This window comes from Corvus moneduloides, chromosome 2, assembly GCF_009650955.1.
Source record: "Corvus moneduloides isolate bCorMon1 chromosome 2, bCorMon1.pri, whole genome shotgun sequence".
NCBI lineage: Eukaryota > Metazoa > Chordata > Aves > Passeriformes > Corvidae > Corvus > Corvus moneduloides.
In genome coordinates, this window is record NC_045477.1 from 4,805,517 (window position 1) to 4,829,829 (window position 24,313).

A 24,313-nucleotide genomic window follows, 5' to 3' on the forward strand; every position below is an offset into this window, starting at 1 on the left:
CTTTTCTGCCAAAGCCCTGAGGTAAAGTCTAGGAGTAGCTTTCCTGAGGTGCCTGGTTCAGGACCCAATGATTTCCATTCTCCTGTGTGCACAACTGCCACTCCTGTCAATAAAGGTACATGAAAATGGGGGAGGCAATTTTTGTAGTTTCATAGAATCAGCTGTACTACCTCAGGCAAGCAGTAGCGCGAGCCAGGTAATTGCAGAGAAGGAGATGAGATGTATGCACAGATAGGGAGGGAGACCCATGTGACCTGAAGAATAATGTGTGCTGTCTTCTCTTGGACTCAATTCTTGCATTCCAGAAGGAGAGAAAGACCTGTTCCACTGAACTACAGTATTTGGCTTTGCCGTTACTTCCAGGGTTTGGTGCTTCAGATCAGTTTTATTCCGACTGGTTGATATTTAAGGTCCCCTCCAGTCGAAACCATTGTGTGATTCTATTCCTAGAGACTGTGTAGTGAAGCTAAATCTTCCTGGGATTCATTTCACCTCAGGGAGGCATAGCCTTCTCTGGAGGTCAATGGCAAAGCAAGAGTCTCAGTTATTACCTCTCAGTTCCCTCTCTTGCTCAGGGAAGGCGGTTATGAAGATCGGGCTCACAAGGCTCAAACCCGCCCTTACAAATATCCCCTCTGTAATCACTTCCTGGAATTTTCTTTAATCACCAGTGAAATGTATTAGTGATAGCTTGTGTGTAGTGTTGATTGCATAGTTTGAATGCATAATCTGAGGATAGTTCAGGAAAGGAATCAGAGAAAGGAGACAAATGCACATTGCCAATTGAAACAGACAAACCCCATACAATTATATTTCGGAAGTGTGATTATTTTTAAGCTCTTTCTCTGGGAGTGTGTGTGTATATATATATTTGTACAGACACACAAAACCATGGGTTCTTTTTATTTTCTAAGAGTAAGGATAAATGTGTTTGTAAGATGCAATTGATTAATATTTTCAGACCTTTTTCTGTGGGTTTAGGAGAGCAAGAAGGGAGGAAAGCAAAATAGTCACATAGTCTTGAGACTCCCAGGAGCTACATTTTTTTCTTGTGAAACCTGAAACATTCACAATGAACAGGTTCCTTCTCTAGAGTGCAGGAATTGCATTTCCATGATGGTTTTGTAGTAAGGGCTTATTTTGCTCTGTCTGCATTAGTCAAAACATAGCACAACACAATTCAGTTTCTTTTTAGTCCTATTTGTCTTAAACTAGACAAAGAGCTACCATGGTGCTGTCACTAAGCTTCTCATAATTTTTCACATATTTCGTTCCTTTTTCTCTGATGTATTAACAACCCAGAGTTCTGTCCTCTGATATGTCTGAGGCTCTTCTTATCTTGGCTACATTACATTTTCAGGTCAGCAGTTTCTTCTTGAAGGTGAGGAAGTCCTATAATTCCCATGCTTGGACATAACTGATCAGTGTAGAGCCACCATCTTGTCTTCAGGCAGTCAAGCATCCTGGTGGCCTTTTTGGTGGACACTGTTATAGCAGTGACGTACTGCATGAATCAATTCCAATAATTCTTTTTTGGCAGAGGAAATAACAGGTGTATAATTTCCCAGTTCAGCCATATGTAATTATATATAATTTGACTTAAATAGATCTAAAGTTTCCTCTGCTCCAGTCTCTCAATCTGAGGCACTGTGTTGCTCTTAAGTGCTATTCCTGGAAAGAATCCGAAAATAATACTTAAGAAGTTAATAAAGAGCTTGAGATAGGATATAGAAGGTGCCAGATAATTTTCTGCACATCTCCAAAATGCTTTTGGGGAGAAAAATAATTCCTGCGTTCTCCCAAAAGCTGCTTTTCTTTTCTTGATATAGGCGTTCACATGGGGGTAGGGTGGGGAAAGTTAGTCAGATGAGAATTTGCTAAAGCTCAGCTAATCATTTATTAAAGCAGTCCCTGGCTTGCCAAACTCATTAATCTCATTAACAGGGAAGGAGGGCTGTGGTGCATGGTTATCTGAGAGCACTGTGTTTACTAAGCAGCGTACTTGGTTCACAAGGGAAAGATTTAAATATTCAGTGTGTCACTGTTTTATCCCTGGAGCTGAGGTAACGTGATGAGTCACTTGATCAGCTCATGCACATGCTGGCTTTGGCCTCAGACTGTGAGGGGTCAGGCACAGGGTTGCCAGACACATGTCTGACATGGACTCATTTGTTTTTCAAGGGGTTCTTCATGTTTCTTGCATTCCGATGCAACCCAGAAAGCACAAATCTCTGGAGAGGAGAGGATAAGACGTCACCACTTGGTTCACCTTGAGAAGCAAGTGGTGGCATTCCCTTAGTGCCACATGGCCCCTGTGTTTGGTCCCTGGGTAAAAGAAGCTTGGCAGAAACATCCCAGCTGCCACTTCCTGAATAATCTCCTTGCCTGTGCAGGAGCTGCTTCATTCCCCTTCCTGTCCTGTGGGAGACCTCAGCTGTGCTTGGTGGTACTCTGGAGAACAGCCACACTTCAGTGTTTGGATTTGGGTCTGGGCACTTCTGGCAGACCTGATAACCTCCTGTGCAAGTACAATGTGCCTGATGTCCTGCATTCATTGTATGCATAATCTGGCATTGCTGTGCAAATGCCAGAGCACCCTTGTGCTCTTCAAGCCTTCACATAGTAGTCCCCAAGGTCAAATCCTGCCTAGATCAGTAACTCTTTGTTAGTATCAGTGACCATCTTGCATACCTGAAATAAGCTTTCCCCTAGGTTCTAGCTATACTGTGTTTTTCTCTCCAGCTGGGATTTATAGACTTCATTGTGCTTTATAGTTCAGACAGTGATAACTTGTTGAATTTAATATTCACTGTTTTTCCAGCCTCTTCGCTTTCCTTTGGTTTTGAATCCTGATCATGCAATCTCCTCTTGCTTTTGCTTTTCAGGTCTGCAGCTGTCTCCAGCTTGACCTTGTCTCTTCATGCCTGCTGCTGTTACACAGTTGATGCATTTATTGCTCTCCGTCTGCTTCAACCTCCAGTGCTTTAGTCTGTGCCTTCCTCCCCCCCCCCCCCCCCCCCCCCATTCTAAAGATATCTCCTGTCATTTCACTTTCTTTTGCCAACTTCCATCTCCTTTTCATCTCTGTGTTCTGGAGTGGGTGGATTATTTTTGCTGACTCCATTTCTTCTTCTCTCTACATCATTTCTGAATCTCCTGCAACCTGACTGCAGCCCTTTGTACTTATTTTGACCTGGGCTGAGACACCTTCTCCAGCTTCTTCCAGCTGAATGCAAGCTTCCATGATTGTCATCCTGCTTATCCTTCTGTTTCTTGTATTTGCTCTGATACTTTATCCTTACTCTGTTTTCTTCTTTCTTGCATTTTCCCTTCTCTTCTATTGCTTCTTGATATCAGGAAGCCTTTCTTTGTCCTCAGTCTTTTCATTCCTCACTAAGCTTCTTCAGGTCCATCATTCCCTTCTCCAGATGTTGTGTAAACTTTCTCTTCTGCTTTGCTGTCCTGAATGTTTCCTTGTAATTCCTCTTTTTCCCTGTGTGCTGCTCTGGGCGAGGTGTGTGGTAACACCAACATTTTCCATACTGAGCCTGATTCCCTTTTTCCAGTGTTGGATGAGTGCTCTCAGACATTGCTGCCTGCAGCACAAGGAGGGAAGCAATGAAGGGCATGCGGGGGAGTTTTGGCCATCCCTGTGAGTGTATGGAGTGCCTCACTCTCCCAAGTGCTCTCTGCTGACATTCTGAGTCTCCCTCAGCTACACAAGGGTGTAGCAGCAGTCCCCTGCATCTTCTCGGGAGCCTTAATGCATCAGGTCCAGGCTACAGCTCTCCTGTCAGCTGCTAGATAAACATTACGTATTGAGATCCCTCTCCTCCCTGGGAATGTGAAAAACTTGAGTGTTTGGGCCATTTTTCTCCACACCTCCCACATGGAGCAATTTCTCTCAGTGTTACTTGCCAGCCCTGGGAAGAGCTCTGTGATTTGGATCCACTCCTTCGTGCATCTCTAGGGTTTGGCAGAGCAGGCAGCACTAACTAGGCACCAGTGCAGAATGTGCTGGTCCAGGCACTGTGTGTTGCCTGACTTTTAAAGAGGAGGTGTGATGCCACTGAAATGGGAGGGAGGTGACTTATTCTGCAGTGGGGTTGTCATGAACTCAGGATCTGGCCCCTTGCTGACCTGCTGTACAAGTGGAGCACGGCCATCCCTAAAATACCTCTTCCTTATGTTTGAACCTGCCCCAGAAGCCATGAATCATCACACCATTGTGTTAGGTCTCCTACAGCATGAGGATGCTACATTTGAGCCTTTAGCCCCATCATGCTGTGTTTTTCTTTGTGACTGTAAGCTATGAAAAAGCAAACTTATTTCTGCTGCCAACATCTGCGCTTACGTACATTGAGGAGTGTTGCGCCCTAGCACCTGGAACGGATGGACAGTTTTACCTATTTATGTGGGGAGAATGATGCTATGATGAAATGCAGTAGCTCCCTCTTCAAGCAGTGCCATGGCATATGATACTCATGTTTTTGTTTTCTAGCTGAGGTGGAAGGGTTGCAGGTCACTGTGCCTGAGAAGAAGAAGGTGGCCATGTTGTTTCAGCCCGCTTTGCTTCGCTGCCATTTCTCTACTTCTTCCACCCAACCAGCTGTGGTACAGTGGAGGTACAAATCCTACTGCCAGGACCGGATGGGAGAAGCTCTGGGTATGGTGACTTCTGGTTTGCAAACAATGAGCAAGAGGAACCTGGACTGGGATCCCTACCTGGACTGTGTGGACAGCAGGAGGACGGTTCGTGTCGTGGCCTCCAAGCAGGGATCTGCCATCACCATAGGAGACTTCTATAAGGAAAGAGATGTCAGCATCGTCCATGGTAAGTCTCCTACCCCAGTGATGCTTGGTGGAGGCTGGAATGGACCCTTAGCAATTTGGGATACTGGAGTCTGGCACTAATTGTTCAGCTGACTCTTAGAAAAGGCTGTGGGAAGAGAACTGTTGTTTGTCAGACATTTAGGATTCAGCCAACCAGCCCTAGACCCAAAGGTAATTTCCTTTGGCACTTCCCTTCAATTGACTCCATGTAGGTCTTCAACTCAGGTACAGTATCCTTTTTTCCTTTCCATGAAGTAGAAGGTTTTTATTCCTGAATTCTGCGTATTGCCGTGTATATAGATTTTCCTTAGCAGGGGGATGGCAGCAAGAGAGATACAAATTCAGTCTTTGCAGGATAGATTTTTCTTCCTTGCAAATGCCACTGATGTTTTCCTTGTTCTGAAATACCAAGATTATCCTACACCTCATGTTTGCTCAGCCCCGGACTTCACCGGCTTACCCTGTCATGAGCCTAAACCCACACAGCCTTGGGCAGAGTGAAAGGAAGAGATTTCCATGGGGTGAAGTCAGGTTGGGTGGAGATGAGGGATGGCAGGCTCCTTAAACATTTTTGTCTGGAAGGCTGTGTGAGAGGCCTTGTCCCTCAAAAGTACAAGGTGTCTGATTGACTCGGGATACCACCTAGCCAGAAGTGGAGACTCCTTGGTGTGGAGAGCATGTGATCAGCCTCAGCAAGAGGGAGTGTTTTCCTTTGTGTAACCTCTTTGCAGATGACTGAGGTGCTGTAGCGGAGACACTGTCTAAGCCCTTTCTTCATGACATGAATAGTGTTGGGACCCCAGCCTTAAATGACAGGAAGGACAGAGACATTAGTGACCCCTTCTGCTCTTGGCACTTGCAGAGTGAGCTGCCTCTGCAGCATTGTCTGTCTTCCCACCTACAGCCAGAAGTCCTGAGCATGTTGTTTTTTCCTGAGTGCTGTCATATTCTGGCTAAGGCTAACCCCTCTTCTTAATAAGGAAATGAAATGGATTTGGGACACAGAGATGGACCCAGTGCATTTAACATTCCATCCTTCCTGTAAGTGTTGGAGGGAAAGCCTGACTTTTCTTTTTTGCCTTCCAGATGCAGACCTGCAGATTGGGAAGTTGATGTGGGGAGACAGTGGCCTCTATTACTGCCTTATTATCACACCAGATGATGTAGAGGGCAAGAATGAAGAATCAGTGGAGCTGCTTGTGCTTGGTGAGGCCTCTTGTCAGGCTGCTTTTTCAGCAGATACCTGATGCATCTCTCCTCCTGCTCTCTCTCCATCTCTGCACTGTATTACTATGGGTGTAAGAGCTATGTAAAACAGTGCCTGCAGCGCTGTCACCATTGCCTTGCACCTTGTGCAGTCATTCACACCTAGGCAAAGTGGGTGGCAAATGCTACCAAACCAGAATAGTAATGTTTACACCCACACTGCTCACACGTTACACAGGCGTAAATGACTGCAGAAAGTGCAGGGCTGTGGAAAGGCAGAACCCTTGTTTTTAAGGGATAAAACAATAAACTTGCAGCAAAATGAACATTTGAGACAGACACCCAGAAGACATCAGATCGTGTGATTTTTGCAGTCCTCATCCCACTCTTCTGACCTGTGAGGATGCCAAGAAGCACTGTGTTGAATGTGTCAGTTTGGGAGATTTTTTTTGTGTGCCCAATAACACTTGTCCAGTTAGAGGTGCAGTTTCACAGTCAGCCTAATCAGGTCTGAGCTGGTGCTGCCACTAACAGGACCTACCCTCTCTGTGGTGTGTGTGCTTGGCTCTGTTTCTGTTAAAATCCCTTGAGCACTGTGCTGAGCAGGATCAGCTTCTTCCCTATTTGCAGGGTTTGCTTTCAGTGGTGGCTTCCATGATACAGCTCACTGTAAAGGTCAGAAAAGCAGCCATACCAACTAGAGGAGAAAAGCAGAGTGGAATGGGCCTTTCAGGGACTTTTGTTGACATGCCTTGAGCCAGCTGTAGTACTTCAACCGTAGATACCCCAGGAGAGCAAGCCGAGTTTTTCCCGACTTACCTTAAGACCTTACCATGGTTCTTGTGTGTACAGATTTGTGCATCCTGTGATGGAAATATTAAAAAGCTTGGGTTGAAAGTCTGTAGGTGATCTGTGGAGGTGTACAATAAAACACATCTGTCAAGTGTTCCCTTGCTCTCCTGCCTAAGGTCAGAGTTTAATTGATATTTATACTTGCAGCTGTAGTTATCATCACCAAGTAAACCAGGCTGTATGGGTGAGTGACTGTCACAGTGCCATTGCCTCTCCTCACCCCTTTGGATGTCAGTCAAGCAGTGGACAGTTGGAAGGGAAGGTCAGAAAGTGGAAGGTCAGTCTGGTCACTCCAGAAAACAGCGTCACGTGCCTGTATAAATCCACAGTGTGACTGTGTATCATCTGCCATTTACTGACAGGCCCAGGACTGACCTGTGTGAGTTCAGGTGAGGTTATCTCTGCCAGGTGGCAGTGGTAGCTGTTAAAATCCTCCCCTGAGGTCCTGTCTGTGGTTGTGTAGTGATGAGTTGCTGAATTTTTGTCCCTTCTTCACCTTCCTGTCTAGGATTTGGTGTCTTCCTCTTGTGTATCTACAACTGTACTCAGACACCAGTGATGAAATAGTGCCATGGTAACAGGAAGAATCTGGTTTTTCAGTGTGTACAGAAGACTGTGGGGAGAAAACATAGAAATCCCCTCCTCTGGAGCTGGCTTGATGTCTCTGCCCCCAGTTCATTGTGGATATGTTGCGGGGCATGTGTAGCTTAGGCTGCATCACCCTTGACTACATATGCTTTTCTGTTTGGCCTCTGGGTCTGACCTTGCACTTTATGCAGCTCTCTGCCAAGTTTGGCAGCAGCATGAAAGCAGACTTGTCGTGGGCATACTTCTGCCTCATGCTGTTAGGCAGCTTCTGTATATTGCTTTTCCTGGGTAGAGGCAACATTCCAGCTTTTGGTGCAATTGCAGGGTTACCTACCAGTTTTCCTCCCTCCTTCTCTCCCCCTTTCTGCCTTATTCTTTTCCTTCTGCTTTGCTGTTTTTTTTTCATTTTTGTTTATCTCTCCCCATTGATGGCTAAAGGATGAAGCAGCCAGTGATGAAAATACCATTTCTTAATATTCTGCATATTCTGAGATATTTTTTTGTTCCATCCCACTGCTTGGAGGGAGACACTAAATACAGATGTAGATTGTAGCAATTCCACCGTCCTAGGGGACACGTGGTAAAAGGGTTTTGTTTGTTGTTTTGCTGCTCTTTGGGTGGAACCCAGATTCCCTGTTAATAGAGGTTGGAGCAGCAGAGGGACAGTGTGCAAGAGATGCCACGATTCCCAGAGCACATTGCTGTTTGCTCCCTGCTGACAGTGGTCTCTCAGATACAATTCACATTGCTTCTTTTGGGGTTGCTGCATGCTTTAAGCATAAATTAGAATTTTGAATAGAGCAGAGGTTCTACCCACTCACGTTATCATTAGGGTGACAGAGGAATCAGAACAGAAAAGGAAATAAGAAAATATCCTTTCTAGTGGTTTCATATTAATGCTGGAATGAAAGGGCAGTTTAATATCACATTGAAACCGTGAAAGGACTGAGAGACAAAAATGGTAGATACTGTACTAATAGCATCAATAAATTAATGGAAGTTTAGTTAGCTAAAAGTGGAGGGTCCTGCTTTTATACAATGAGTTGCACCACAAAAAAGATGGTCAAAAGGCACTTTATCATGACTTAGAGCAAAATCCAAAACCTGGGCAAGTTACAGTATTTCCTTTTTTCTTAGGAAAGCAATCACTGAGACTATCAGTGAACTGTTAAGTAGCCAGGGATCCTGGGTCATGATGGGATTGCATGTTGGGTTTTGTTACCTGGGTGTGTCATGTTGACATGCAGAGCTGCTGGGTAGCATCAGACCCCATGTGCTGTCCTCATGTCACTCTTATTTCAGAAAAGTATCTAAGCATTTATTTATATCCATTTGTCCTCAGCAAAGCTGATAGGATTTGTAAAGCATACCTGATGTTAAGCACGTACTTATTATGTACTTTGCTGAAAAGACTGTCCAGTATCTTTTGCTTAGTCAGGGACTTTAACCCTCTCTAAGGGAATCAGTGGAGGTGAGGGAAGAGGGGGTAGCAACCTCTGCCTCAGAAACACAGGAGATGGGCTGGTAGTGAACCTCCTGGAGGGTAAGGAGAGAATTTAGATAAAAAAAAAATACTATTACACATTTATTCTATTTAAAAAAATATTCTTTAGTCCTTATTGCTCTCAACAACTGTCTGAAGGATGTTGGTAGCAAGGTGGGGGGTCATCTTCAAGCTGTGCTGGAGGGGAGTTCATGTTGGACATCAGAAGGAATTTCTTCCCAGAAGGGTTGGTTTAACATTGGAATGGGCTGCCCAGGGAGGTGTTGAAGTCCCTGTCCCTGAGGTGTTTAAGGACAGACTGGATGTGGCACTCAATGCCATGGTCTGGTTGGCAAGGTGGTGTTTGGTCACAGGTTGGACGCAATGATCTCAGAGGTTTTTCCAACCTAAATGATTCTGTGATTCTGTGATACATGTGCATTTTTATGGCATCTGGAATCTCCAAACAGGATGTAGCGTGCTGGAAACTGTATGAACTCTGCCTCTGCTGCAGACTAGTCCAAAGCTTAGCAATTCCACAGCAGGAATCAAGTGACACTCCCTGCACTCATGTGTTTTATTAGAAGAGGAGAACCTTTGCTGACATTACAGCTGGGCTAATGAATCCATTCGCAACTTTATACATTTTATTTTTTAAACTTTTTAATGTGATTGAATCTAAAAGGCTGAATCCTAAATTGAAGGAAGTCTACGTTTCTGTCATAGTAGGTGGCAGCTAATGTCCTCCTTCTGGAAACGCAGACAGTGCTATTAATCATATTGTTATTTGTAGCCCCTGTGTATTGCTTTTTATATGAGAATGTCAATGGGCTTCAGTAAAGTAATTCATTGCAGCCTTTCTGAAGGGAGCTGCACGTGTACCAGTGCAGGGATGCAGCGTGCCTGGAGTAACCTTCAAACCAGAAGTACAGGGCAGCGTCAGCAGATACCCCATCCTAGCTTCACGTCACCAGCTCACATCAGGAAGCGGTCCAGCTTCATTGCATGGCATTGCATACAACCCAAAAAGCCTTCCCAAGAGCCAGAATTTACTAACCAGGTGCAGGGACCTATGGAAGCTGCTACACTGCTCCTTCCCAAGCTGGAATAGCTATGGAGCAGTGCCTGTACCTACAGCTCAGGACAGCTGAGACCTGGAACACATAGGTCTGTGCAAGCTCAGTGATGTTTGCATTCTTAGGTTTTACATAGCTTAAACATGCCTCACAAAACAGTGGCTCTGTTCCCAAGGATCTGTCAAGTTTCTGGAAGAGGTCAGAAAGTACTCCTCTAATCCCAGTTGTTGGTTTGACACTTTGGTTAGTGATCCGTGTGCTTTGCTAGACAGCTATTGCCTGCTTTCTTTTCCATCCAATTCGGCAGCTAATATTACATAAACTGTGTATCAGTGAAATATTATTTTATAGTTAATCATAGAATCATTAAGGTTGGAGAAGACCTTCAAGATCATTGAGTTCAACCTTTGACTGAAGACCACCATCTCAACTAAACCATAGCACCAAGTGCCACATCCAGTTGTTTCTTGAAAGCTTCCAGGGATGATGACTCCACCACTTCCCTGGGCAGCCCATTCCAGTGCTTAACCACCCTTTCAGTGATGAAATTCTTCCTGATGTCCAACCTGAAACTGCCCCGGCACAGCTTGAGGCCATTTCCTCTCATCCTGTCACTTCTTCCCTGGGAGAAGAGGTCGACCCGTCTTTCTACACCCTTCTTTAAGTCTGTTGCAGAGAGTGGTAAGGTCCCCTCTGAGCCTCCTTTTCTCCAGGTTAAACACCCTCAGTCACTTCTCATCAGACTTGTGCTCTGGATCATTCCCCAGCTCTGTTCCATTCTCTGGACTCACTCCAGCCCCTCAACATCTTTCTGAGAGTGAGGGGCCCAAACATAAACACAGGACTTGAGGGGCCTCGCCAGTGCTGAGTGCAGGGGGACAATCATTGCTCTGCTCCTGCTGGCCACACTATTCCTGCTCCAGGCCAGGATGCCATTGGCCTCCTTGGCCACCTGGGCACACCTGGCTCAAGTTCAGCGCTTTTGACCAGCACCCCCAGGTCCTTTTTCATCAGGCAGTTTTCCAGCCATTCTTCCCCAGCCTGTAGCGCTGCCAGCTTCTCCAGGAAAATGCTGTGGGAGACACTCTCAAAGGCTTTATTAAGTCCAGGAAGACACATCCACAGTCTTTCCCTCATTCACTAGTTGGGTCACCTGGTTGTAAAGGAGATCAGCTTGGTCAAGCAGGACTTGGCTTTCCTAAACCCATGCTGGATCCTGCTGATCCTCTGGTTGTCCTGCATGTGCTGTGTGGTCGCACTCAAGATAATCTATTCCATAACCTTCCCAAGCACCAAGGTCAGTCTGACAGGCCTGAAGTTCCCCAAATGAATCTTTTAGAAACGGAAGCTTCTCCCATTGTTTTGCTTTAAATAACAACAATTAGCACTTGAGGTTTGTGTTAATTTCTCTCCAGAAATTAACATTGGCACTTAACATTGATAAACTCATATCTTTGGTAGTTTGTATTACCAGCCAGTATCCATACAGTCTAAATGCAGAATTTAAGAAGCCTAACACCCATAGTAAAAGTAGTAAAGGATGTAAAGTAAAGAATGTAGATACATGTACACACAGCATATTGTACAGTAATTAATGCACTAATAGAGACATGTGTTGACTTTCAGGGAGGATGAATCTCCACTGGGACACGTGTGTATGGTGTGCAATGCTAATAAGGCAGTTCTTACTCAGCAAAGTGACTCAATAACTGGTATAAATATAGCCAGGTTTGGAGTCTCTTCTATGCCAGGAGAGACTGTATTATAAAATTTGACATGATTTTGGAGATTGAAAAGTTCTTGGCAAAATTTTCCCTTACACGATGTTGGTTTTAGGATTTTGCTCTGATTTGCTGAAAAGCTGCCAGTAGCATCTGAGCCAGTGCTCGGTCACAGGAGTTGGCAGAGTTGTGCTGGTGGCCTTGTGCTGGGGATGTGTTGGGCCAGATCTCAGCTGGGAAAATGTGAGCAACTCCACGGAGAGGGCTTGCCGACCTTGAGCTGTGACCAAAGGTGGGTAGTGCTAGCAGGTGAAGGAAGTGATTGGCACACTTCCTCTTAAAAATCCTGGGGAAGTGTTGATGCACAACCTCAGACCACTGTGCTGCCGCCTTTGTAACCTGCTTCCAGTCCCCTCGTCCTAGCCCAGCCTACTCCTGGTTATTTATTTCACACCGATTAGAAGTGCTACTTGTTGCCAAGGTTTTTTGCCCCTCTTTTCCTTCTTATTTGCCAGCGACAGCCACACGCTGGTCACAAAGGAGACTGGTGTGATTAAAAGACCTCGGTTACTGAGGTAGCCATGGCAACAGCCTCCTTGGAGGTCTTTGTTGCCTGCTAAAACTTTGATCTCCGAAAGGGGCTGCTGCTGTTTCTCCGTCCAATTGAAGAGAAGGATGGGAAGAAAGGATAAAGTTTACTCCGAGCAGAGGGAGCACGGAGGAAATCATTGCAGAGCCATGCTCCCCCAATAAATCTCACAGCAGCTGCCTTGGAAAAGTATCTGATTTACAAGGGCCACACTTCCTTTCCTATGCTTTCCAGCCTCTCCTCAGGGCAGTGTCCCTTGCCAGGGCCCTCTTGCTGTGGCATGGCTTGGCAAAGTTTTCCACCACTGAGAAGGAAATAATTCCCTCTGTAGTTGCTGTGTCCTGTGATCCCGCCGCAGCAGGTCGGGCTGCGGAAGCAGCCTTCAAACAGGAAAACAGTTCAGCAGTTACTGCCATAGCTACCCAATATTTATCGCATTTATGCAATTGCCAGTATTTACCATGTTCCCACATTTACCCAATTGCCATGTTTCTGACTGCACCTGCGCCTACTTTATTCATGCCACCATTTCTTTTCAGCTGCACCACTTACCCTAATTATTTTTGTGTCTCTTCTCTGCAGACTCTCTGCTAATTGTGTGCTTGACTCCAGGTCTTCCCTGCTCCGCTGCTATTTGCTCACTGCTCTGTCGCCTGCCTGCCTCCTGTGTATTAACTCCTGTCCTCGCTCGCCTCTGCTGTGTGTCTGCACCTCTTGGAGCTGCTCTGCATTCCCTCAGCTTTTTCTCTCCCATTCCTCCTCCTGTGCTCTGCCAATGCAGATGGGGAGCTTGTGAGCTCCGTTGCATTTCAAGGCTCGCTGGGGCCTGGGGCATGTGAGGTGCCTGGTGAGAGGCCACTATGGGCAGGTAAAACCCTTCAGCAGCATGATGGGAATAGAGATGGCACATGTCCCAGATCCCTGCAGAATGAGGACAAGCTCCTAGCTCTGACACAGTCACCCGGGACAACCCTGGAAAACGGGGCCATTGTCTATTCCCTCTATCCCGTTGGTGGTGAGAGCTTGCACAGAGGACATGAAGCTCTTGTTGGGTGGGGGCACAGATCTGTGACTCAGCAGCGGTGCCCAGCCATGGCTTGGAGTGCCTGCAGCCCTTTCTCAGGTGGGCAGAGCTGCTGTGCAGAGGTGTTGTGGCCAGATGGTCTCTTGGCAGGATGTTTTACTGAATTGTTTCTTCCCCACCAACTGCTATCTAGCCCCAGCCTCCACTTTAAAATTTCCTTGAAAAAAACTGCGAGCCACCCTGTCCCTGTGCCCGCTGGCTGGCAGGACGGGGTTTTGCTCCACTTGTTGCTGGCAGCAGCTGCAGAGGGAGGAAAGGCAGAGGGAAGAAAGTCGCCTTCAATGAGGGACAGTGGCGGGAGCCTCCCGTTGCTGCGGCAACCGCGGGCAGCCTTAGCCTGTTGGATTCCCTGAAGGAATGGTGTGGGGAAGGGTTATCAGGGGATTAATCCAGCCCAGGGTGGGGAGGGGCCCGAGCTGTGGAAAGCTGCTGGGGCCACGGCAGTCCAGGGGTGGGCATTGTGCTCGCTGGCTGTCAGCTGGGCTGGCAAGGCAGGCAGAGTTCAGGCTGAGCTGTGGTGGGATTTGCTGCTGCCTTGGGTCCTCCCAGGCTTTGTGCATCCCTGCTGGGGGCTCTGGGGCCTCCAGGGCTGTGTGAGTCCTGTTGGTAGGGCAGGGATGCAAATTCCCTAGGCAGATACTCTGACAAGCCAAGTGAGGCTGCATGAGCAGGGAACTACTGGCTGCTTGTGGATACCACAGAGGAGCTGCTTTGGTTGTCTTTGTTTTTACCAAGTTCTCAGGCACTGTTATATTAAGGGATGCTTTTTCCTTGTTGGACATGTGGTTCCTCTTGGAGATCAGAAGGTACCCAGCACTAGCAGGGTTCGAGGCTCTCCAGGTAGGTTCAAATAAAGTGGGCACCTATTTTGTCAGTGACCATTGGAGGAGTTTCTGCTGTTTAAAGGTGTCTGTTCCTTGCCTTTTTTACCACAAATAGAAGCCCTAAATTAGCTGTATCCCTCCAGCCATTTATCCAGTGGCATCTGCTCTCCCAGTAGGGCTGCATGTGAGCTCGTGCAGAGGTAATAACGGCTGGGGGGTGAGCTACATGCTCATGTCTGCCCATATTCTGCATGCATGTGGTTCATGTGGGTGCTATTCACACAGGCACACAGAGGACTGCGAAAGAATTGCGTGTTGTTTTATCAAAATAAGGAATATGTTTAATATGCACATGGAACATAACGTGCTGATTGTGAGCAGCTTGGACACTTGATCCTTCCAGGAAATGGACTGCAAAGAACATCACGGAACTCTTTGTAAATGTAGATGAAAATGTTGCAGCAGACTGGTGGCAAGAGTCTCCTCCCTCAAAATGGTAGATGGGGAGCAATTATGTGAAGCATCACCATGCTATCTTTTGCTAAGGATTCAGGACCACCTCATCAGGATGGGCGTTCCTGTGAGTACTAGTCAGCTTTGATGAGTTGCAACTGGCTGCAAAGCACTGCCTGCAGTCACAGTATATTCATTATGGCTCCAGCAGGCTTCCTTGTGGATTTTTGATCTCTACAGAGTCTCTGCTGAAGCACTGAGAAAAAACGGATGGTGGGAATTTGATTGTAATAAGCTTCAAGGATAGACTAGAGGCCAAGGAACTTGGGATCCACTTCATCACTGTGCCTGAGTGCTGTGTAGTGCAGGACCTGAAGGGCATGTGGGGAGGCTAAAGGTAGCTTTCTGCCACTTTTGCATTGGCTTACCCTTAGCTGCTCCTATTGTGTGTCTCTCTTCAGAGTGCAGCTCTCCTACCATATGCATGTCTTTAAAAATCCCGGCATGATCCTGGGGCTCTATGGAAGAGTTCACAGCACAGCTGCACTTAGGGCTGTTCTGCCAATGCGCAGGTGTGTGTAAATTACAGCTGAGCCCTGTGCAGGATGTTTGCTGTGTACTGGAAATATCCCAGACATTCTGTGCCAAAGCAAACAGGCACCAAGCTGCCTTTGGGCTTGGAGTTTGTTTGTTTGTATTTGGTTGTAAATTATAAATTTCGAAGTTGACTTGCTTTTTTTTCTTTTTTTTCTTTTCTTTCCTTTTTCTTTTGCAAAGTGATCCCACGAATTTCTACACGAATCCTTCCCTGGTTGGTTTGCTTCACTTGAGAGTTGGCCTTCGTCGCACAGTCTCACCAAGATGCTTGTGCATCTCCAAATAATTAGCATGTATGCACAGCATTGCTTTGAGGCTCCTTTCCTGGAGTTGTCTGTGCACTCACAGAGCCCCGCACAGAGAGCAGCATTCACGGGTTTTGGAAGCACGTGGCTGATTTATCAATAGCCTTGGGTTAAAGATGTTTCATATCTGTAGAAACTACATCAGTACGTTTCAAAAATAAGCTGTGTCCTTCTGTTTAAGGGCTGTTGTGCATTTCCAGGAGCTTTTGCATGTGTAGAGCATAACTCCAGAAAGATGTTACCATGTAACCATGCTAAAGGGACTCCTTTTACTTGTTGTTTTGTGCCTAGATTGGAGGAGCTCTGTTCCAGATTCTTTCCCTCCAGCTCTGCTGATAAAGATAAAACGCAAGGACACAGAAATGGCAGAAGTGCAGAGGCAGACACCAGGCATCGAGCAGGATGACATCTGTGGTTGATAGGAATTCACATAACGCAGAGTGCAAGTGGGCCGATGAGGAAGGGAACTAGAGGCTGAGGCAGGGGCTGGGGAGTGTGTTTTCCTTGCAGTAACCTCTCTCCTTCTTCTCCTCCTTCTGTCTTTTCTAGGCAGGACAGGGCTGCTTGCTGATCTCTTGCCCAGTTTTGCTGTGGAGATCATGCCAGGTATTCAGTCATTTCACCCTTCAATCATCCATTCCTCTGTCATCTTGTCTGTTTATCCTTCTGCAGCATCTTTGTGTGGTTTATGTTTCACCTGTATGTGTGTTTTATCTGAGAATTTAAAGAGAAAATCCTATCACTTAACTGGGAAAGTTCTGGGTTCGGATCTGAGAGAGCTGATGCTGGGCCATGCTGGGAGCCAGCACACAGAGATGGTTGATGTCATGCCAGGATCAGTGTGAGAGCAGAAATGCCAGAGCTGTTGTGGGCAGGTTTTCTATCAAGCTCTCTGGTCTCCCCCTGCTAGCATAGAGGAAGCTGTGCTGCAGCCTGTGAGACCTCACAGCCCTGCATGGTTCTGTGTGTCAGCTGCTCCTGTGCAGCCACTCAGCTCCCCAGACCTGGCCCGTGCTACTGCTACACCATCACCACAGATGGCAGCACAGGAGGTGCTAGGAATGGAGCATTGGCTAGCAACCCATCAGTGGCACAGCTCCTCTTGTGCTGCATGGCCAGGCCATGATCTTGGTAACACCAGGTGGCTGGGCCCGACGCGAGAGCTCTGGGCCCGACGTGAGAGCTCCGTGCCTGTGATAAATCCCTTGCTAGCCAAAACTAGTGAGAGCCACCAGTTCTGGCACTCCTTGCAGAGGAGACAGAGTGCAACAGATTGTTTTTGAAAGGGAAAAGCTGTGAGAATATTTAGCCCTCGAGTCATCTGATCATTCCCTGGTGGTGCCCGAGGAGCATTTCTTTCACACGTTCGTGCAAAAATGCAACTCCACATAAATGTGTGAAGCTATTTTCGAGCCTGTCCCAGAGATGCAAACGGAGAGAAGGCAGACACTCACCCACCTCCCGTGTAACCCAAAGCTCCCAAGAATTCCTGCATGGCAGGAGAAGGATTGGTCTTTTCAGCATAGATAACAGTTGATTCTCTATTGCCTAACACTTTTCCTCCCGTTATTTAGAATTTTACTGAACGGGTATAAAATTCTGGTGTGTTGGGCAGATAGCTTTCTGGTACCCTCACTGCATGGGTAGACAACAAGAAAGTGTAAGATGCAGCAGCAAACCACATTTCAGCTGTTGGTGTTGCCTGCTATCTGAGTAAACAAAGGCAGATACTTCTGCAAGCACACACCAATAGTTTCCAGACAGTGAGGACACAGAGCACGTCAGCTTTCTCATCATTTGGATCTCAGCATTACACAGTTGTATCAGGAGCTGGTTGAATCCTAGTTGTGTGCATAAAGGAAGAACCAGCAGGCTCTTTTAGCTGTTTCCTTACCCTCATCAGAGAAGGAAATGGTCTGACTTCCTCTGAAGTAAAATTCTGACTCACAGGTCCTTGTGGCTGGGACACTGATTTCAAGCATCCACTTTAGATGCCGAGTGAGTATCCTGCAATGTGCAATGTACACGCTAACCTGACCCCCTTTTGTACTCCTAGAATATTTTCAGGAAGACCACAGATACACTAATAATGGACTTGCTGTCTGCTTTTTCCTCTACCAGGCTTTTATCCTTTATGGAGTGGTTGTGAACTGTTCACTAACAGCTCTGGAGATCTGACATCTGAGTTTCATCAGATAGCTGTGGCTGGCCACTTGTGTCCCGCAGTACTGTTTCACCTCCTTCTCTGTGTCCATGATGGTTGTAGAAAACAAGATGAGAACACAACAAAAGAAAAGCCACTAAGCTGTTGCTTAGATTGGCATAGATTAGGAAGTGCAGGACTGGAATGGATAGTCTGGCTCCCTGTCTTGCATTCTATCCCCAGCACCATGTAATTTCATCCTTTCTGAAAGTTTAGCAAATTTAGGAGTAATCTGGGTTTTGCCTTTCCCGTTGGATCACTTTCTTTGATGGGTTTCTTTTAGCTTCCCTCTACATCACTGATCATCTATTTATGTCCATTTATGTAAGATCTTTAACTGCAATACCTGCTTTTCCTCCTGCATTTATCCTCCTACCATATTTACAGGCAGAAGCTACATCTGCCCTCAACCTTCTGTTTAACAGAGTAACTTCAAGCTCCCCTGCTGCCAGGCAGGCTCCAGAGTCCCTTCATCCCTCAAATCCCTCCTTTCCATGGGCTCTGACCTAAATTCATCTTTTCTGCTGCAAAGATGACCAGAGCTTAAACATCAGTAACTTCATCTGAAGTTACCGGGAGAGGAGTGTCGGGCTCTCGTCCCGCCGCCATGGCGCAGCCCCGGGCGCGGGGCCGTGAGGGCGGCACGGGGTTTCCCCAGCCCCTGCTCAGCCTCGCTCCCATTGGCTGCTCTGTGCTCCCTGCGCGGGAAGGGCCCTCGGGCCGGCACTGGGAGAGTTCCTGGGCAGAGCCCCGGCCGCGGCTGGGGAAATGAGCAGCGCTCAAACACCTACCAACAGCCCCTCCCTAGAGACTGCCTTCCCACCGGACTCCTGGTTTGGTATAGGTGTGTTACAGTATCCCCACTGTAACAAAGGAGGCCTTATGTGATGGCATTGATATTTCCTTAATGCTACTGGAAATTCTTCCCGTATTTGACCTAGGATGATATTTGTCATTTTTGGTGGCTGTATTACATGAGTGGTGACAGTAATCCTTTGTATACTGGATCATTTCTCTTGTTCTTTTCAACCAGTGAAGTCTTGTTCGGAACAGAAATTGTTCTTCGTCTTTGAACCTGTGACTCTGAAAGTGTTGCTGCATACCTTGAAATTCAGGAGAATGCTGCATTTCACATTTCCTACCGTAGGCCTTTCTGTAACATGTCCCAGCCTTTAGTGACAATGCATCCCTACTGCTTACTGTCATGATCTCTTAACACATTCTTATTTTCTGTGTCAAGATAATTAATGAAATTATTAAGCAAAACAGCTGCTAGAAGCAGAACTTGAGGGACTGTGTCAGCAATCTCTCACCTCTTGCTTTCCCGTTCATGAATGCTTCCCTTCTGCCATTTCCTTACTTGTTACCTGAATTTTTCTCGGCATACAGTAAATTCAACCCCAAAAAATTATTCCACAGGGACCAAAATTAACTGCAAATTTAAGTGAAAGTCATCTGTGTCAGCCAAAAAATAAATAAAGAACTAAAAAAAAAAAAAATAAAAAAAAAATTCACACTTCTGAAGTGTTCTGATTTGTAGATGCCAGATCTTTGACTGATATTTTTTAAAGGAAATTTTAAATTCTAGATTTAAAATGTCATTTTAAAAAAGGGGAATTGTTTGTAAAAGAGTTAAGGAGAATTCCAACAAAGTAAAGAATCATACTTTTGTTCAAACAAAATGCTGTGGATGGATCAAAAATGACACTTCTTATTTTTGTGTTGTATTAAGAACGATGAAAAATTCCATTTTGAATGGTCCAAGGGAAACATTTTTCCTTGACTTTTTAACTTAGCAATACAGGTGAGGGTGCTGCACTGTTTTTCCAGTGTGATTCTTCATGCACATTGCAATCCTTGTATCAATACCTCTTCATCTCAAATAATAATGTACCAGGAGACTCTTTAGTGAACTCTGGACTTCTCTTTGGAAATAGTGGTCTGCTGCTTTTTTTCCTCTGGGGTGGGGATAAACCCTTTCCCACTGCAAAGCAGCCCCACCACATCTTTATTTGCTTTTTTGCCGTTTTTCCAGGGTGGTTGAGTAACCACCTGGGTACACCTGAAGTCTTTACCCACCAGCAGTCTTGCTTCAAGCTAGGTTGGTGCATTTCTCTGACATAAAACCAACCCCAGGCCTCCTGTATGTTCAGAGTCTTGCAATTTCTTGGTCCAGATGTGTTCACAGATCATCCCCTTAGTCTGTGGAATTCCTATGTGGTAGTAGGTGCTGCCCTGGCACAGGCTGAGCCCTGCTCCCACCACCCCATCTCCCACCAGATTTTCCAGTAGCAAAGTTTGAGCAAAGCTTTTCTCCCTCCCCTTCCCCTTCAAGCCCCATCCTGGTTTTTGTGAGCCAGCTCTTGCATGCTTTCATTTGTAGGGTGTTTTTCAGCCGCTCCCTTTTGGGGCCTGGCACACATCATCTGAGGCTTCAATGGGGGAGAAAAAAAGTGGTTGTTAGGTTTCCTGGCTGGCTGTGGTGCCTGAATAGGGTGTTCGTTCGGCACATTCACAAGAATAATTGCATGCGTAGGCCTCGCTGGGAAGGGGCAGGCCTGGCTCGTTTACTGGGCTATTTATAGCCTGCTTTTCACCATCGTATGTCCCATTAAAACCAGAGTGTGGGTAGGGAACAAACACATAAGCAGGGCACGAACATGGCCAAGAAGAATGAGTCTTTGATGAGGTCCAAATGCTAATGGAGCACGTCCTGCAGCATTGGCACAGGTCTGCTGTGGGGTGAAGGGTTTCTGGCCGGGGAACCAGAGCTCCTGCCTCTGTGCTGCTCGCCTCTCAGCCAGCCAGAGATGCTGCCAGAAGGGACCACATTCGTGTAGCTCATTTCTCACTGTCGTCTGCCATTTCTGCTTCGACACAAGAGGAGGAGTAGACCTAGTCCTGGACCCATGGGGAGTCGGTCCACTTCTGTTATTCACCTGTATGTTTTGTCCTTGTGCTCTCCGCTGGGAGGATGTTGCTGACGCTCCCTTCCACAGCAGTGTGCAGTCCTGTAAGTATCTCCTTTTCTCCCCTTGTTTTCCAGAGTGGGTCTTTGTGGGCCTGGTGATCCTGGGGGCGTTCCTGTTCTTCCTCCTGGTGGGGATCTGCTGGTGCCAGTGCTGCCCACACAGCTGCTGCTGTTACGTCCGCTGCCCCTGCTGTCCTGAGTCCTGCTGCTGTCCCCGGGCACGTGAGTGACCCTCTCCAAGCCTGGTGCAAATCTTCTGCCCTACTACTTCTGCTCCCTGGCAGAACAGGAGGAGAATCTGCTAATATTGCTTCCTTTGCCCTGAGCACTTTGCTTGGCTAAAGAACTGGTTCTTAGGGAGTGAAGCATCTGACCTATTACTCAATGGTTGAATGCTCAAAGTTAATTACAAATGTAATTCCCCAAGCCCTCCCTGCCTTGGCAGCTGTGCCTGCTTCTCCAAAGTGTCATGCTCCTGTTCCAAAGTTGTTGTTGTGTCAGTGAATGTTGTGGGTCAGAGCTAAGAGCATCCTGGGAGGTTTCTTCCTGGCAATGCAAATCAGCTGTCTTCTACAACAGTGCAAAATCCTTGCAACCCAGCAGGTTCCTGGTCAGGCTCAGTCAGATCTGTCAGGTTCCATGAGCCTCATCTTGCTGCTTGAGTCATCAGTTATTTTTAAAGCCAAACTGCCACTAGATCATGGCAGCGGTAGTGCTGGCTGTAACACTCTGAGTGTCTTTCTGGGCATCTCACAGTGCTGTGTGCATTTTTTAAACTCCCCTCAGTGCCCTTTAAGGCTTAGAGAAATTCAGGTTGGTCCTTGTTAATTCATTTGTCTGGTTGTCTCCTGTGGAGTTGCCACCAGTGTTGGTGCAGGTTTCATCCATGTGTCCAGTGAGTCTGTGGGGGGCTGGTCTGTGATGCTAACTCTTGTTCTTTTTCTTTTTCAGTGTATGTAGCAGGCAAAGCAGCAAAAGCTGGGTACCCTCCTGCAGTCTCTGCCATGCCAGGTCCATACTACATCCCCAGTGTTCCTGTAGCTGGTGTCCCATCTCCTGCTGTGCTGATGGATAAGTCACACCCCCCTCCCTTAGCCCCAAGTGAGGCCAGCGCAGGAAGCCAAAATGGTAATTTGCAGTGCCAGGCACAACATTCAGTCTTCTTACTGGGAGTAGGGCTGGGAAGGGGAGAAACAATTGTCACTGATCTAGTGGTGTGAAGAGAAGAAACACAGGGAAACTGCATTTTAATCCTGTCTCTGACAATGACATTTGCATTAGGGCCACATGGTCTAACTTTTCTAGGGCCATCAACACAGAGTCAGTTTGTGGGATCAACACAGAGTCAGTTTGTGGGTGCCTAATTAGGTCAGCAGGGAATGGGAGGCCCAGTTCCTGTACAGGACCCCTCTCATTACTGCTGCAGATGTTCACTTGCAGAGGACAAAAGGACAAAGATGATTTCAGGGGAGCAGAGGCAGGAGCCATTTTCCCCTTAGAGCTGATGCCTTGCAAGCTGCTTTCTCTTTGTAAACTGTCCTTCCAAGCCTCTGTAGGGCGCTGCTTGGCCTCTGGCAGCAGTTTTTGCTGCAGCATGTTTTACTGTTGCCATGGCATTTTGGGCAAAGTAACCTATTCCCTTGATATTTCTGCCCAAGAGCATTTGGGGCTGGACCCCGTCCTCTACTTTACAGAAGTCAGTAGGTCACTTTTTTGTTCAGCCTTTGCATTTGTGAAATGTGAGTGATGAAAGGCTTCTGACTAGAAAGGAGTTGTGGATCAGTGTCAGACCTAGAGTGTCAGTGAGATGCCTCTTGTCTTGGTGAGGATCACTTCTGCTGCCTCAAAGGAAGCTGCCATCAAGGAAAAAAGGAGGCAGTTATTTAGCCACATGCATGTCAGGATCAGAGCGGCTGTCCAAATTCAAACATTATGCAGCAGAAATGACTCTCACCAATGTAGAGTCATCACTGACCCAGCTACTTGTCTGATTTCAAAGCACCACACTAAGTATCAGTTGTTAAATTAACTCACAGCAGACAGTGTGTTGATAAAACACATCTAAAAGACAAGATTAAGTAGCATAATTAATGAAGCTTCTGGAACAACCCTACACATGCTTCCGCTGCCCCAGTCAGTATATTAACCTTTCTGGAATTACAAAAAGTATTTTCTTTTCAACAATCGTACTTTTTTTTGGCCACTGGAATCAAAACAGAGCTCTGGAATGGAGCATTTTGAAATAGGAAATAAATCAATCACTGATCCAACGCAGAACGTATCCAATTCAAAAACCTTTGTCAGAAAATGATGAATGACACCCCAGTGCTTAAAGTTCTTTCTCCTGTGAAAAATGTCACTGCACATAGAGTGTGGTATTGGTTGTGGGAACTCCAGGGATTTTTTAAGAGTCAGATCACAGCTCCCAGTCTTGTCTCTGCTAGCAGAGCACAAGTGCAGAATAAAAACCAGTGGATACGTTTGGTAACCAAATGGAATGGCTCTTAGGATCCCATGATCCTTACACAGAAAGATGTATTTAATATATGATGCATCCAAATCAGGTGTTTGGATTCAATCCCTCACCTCAGGACCTTATAGGAAGTAGTGCGTATGGCAAATAAAAACATTATCACAGAGTTCTAACCTTTGTGGCAAGACAACAGAGATTCTTCAGGTTTTTTTTAAATTAGTTAAACTTTTTTGCAATAATGTGGACAAACCCTTAGTCGGGATCATGAACGTGTTGTTCAAGGTGCTCAAACTGTGGAGCTGAGGAAGAGTTATAGCCTGTACTCTGTTCTTTTAAGGTCCTTCACAATGCCAGAATATCCCCTAATGGCAGGCTGTAGAAGAGAAAACATTGTGTGGCTTTTCCAAGCTAGTTATTTGCTTGTTGGCCAGGCAGCAAGCTAAACAAAACAGGTAATGGTTGAGTTTATAATAAAAGCCTTTCTCAGAAGGAGCAATAAAAAGCCTCTGTGTCCTCCACACAGCCAGTGTAGGTCTGATCTGAAACCTTCTATCTTTGTGGCTTCAACCTTTCTGTCAAGTCCATTTAAAAAAATGGGATCAGAAGTGCTGGGGAACAGAGACTGGAGAGTTCTGTAATTCTAGCTAAAAACTACAGCCTTTGCCCTAGATAGATTCTGTGCTTATAAATGACCCCTGTGAGGGGATCTAGTGAGCAAACTTGTGCATGAGGATATTTAGAAAATTTGTCTAGGCTTACATAAAAGCCATGTGGCAAAGCTCAGATTAAGCTTAGGAACTCTATATTAAATTTAGGACTGAATAGGGGAAAAAAACCCCCCATTTAGCTCTCTTATTTAGAAGAGTGTTGACAACACATAAGTTAGGATTTATTCTCTATTTTAAGTGCAGTGGTTGCCTAGAGGCTCTTGCATAGATCCCTTAAACCCTGCACACAGGGAAGCTTTTGGTCCTAGATCTTTAACATGGGAAGTGTATAAGGATGAGACATAATTTACTTCCTAAACATACTTGTCTGAAAAAAAGGTAGTGGTG

The 24,313-nt window shown here is 46.2% G+C and overlaps 1 protein-coding gene across 7 annotated transcripts in view; it reads left to right on the forward strand.

Moving 5' to 3' along the window:
* The window catches only part of ILDR2 (immunoglobulin like domain containing receptor 2), a 39,470-nt gene that overhangs the window by 4,349 nt on the left and 10,808 nt on the right, over nt 1–24,313 (forward strand). For 4 of the 7 annotated variants that reach the window (XM_032096307.1, XM_032096324.1, XM_032096316.1 and 1 more), the window contains exons 2-6: nt 4,502–4,834; nt 5,920–6,039; nt 16,161–16,217; nt 20,861–21,007; nt 21,737–21,913. In XM_032096307.1, coding sequence (XP_031952198.1) covers nt 4,502–4,834; nt 5,920–6,039; nt 16,161–16,217; nt 20,861–21,007; nt 21,737–21,913 — 834 coding nt within the window. The remainder of the gene's footprint in view (nt 1–4,501; nt 4,835–5,919; nt 6,040–16,160; nt 16,218–20,860; nt 21,008–21,736; nt 21,914–24,313) is intronic. The other 3 variants (XM_032096340.1, XM_032096349.1, XM_032096355.1) reach the window with 1 other exon arrangement.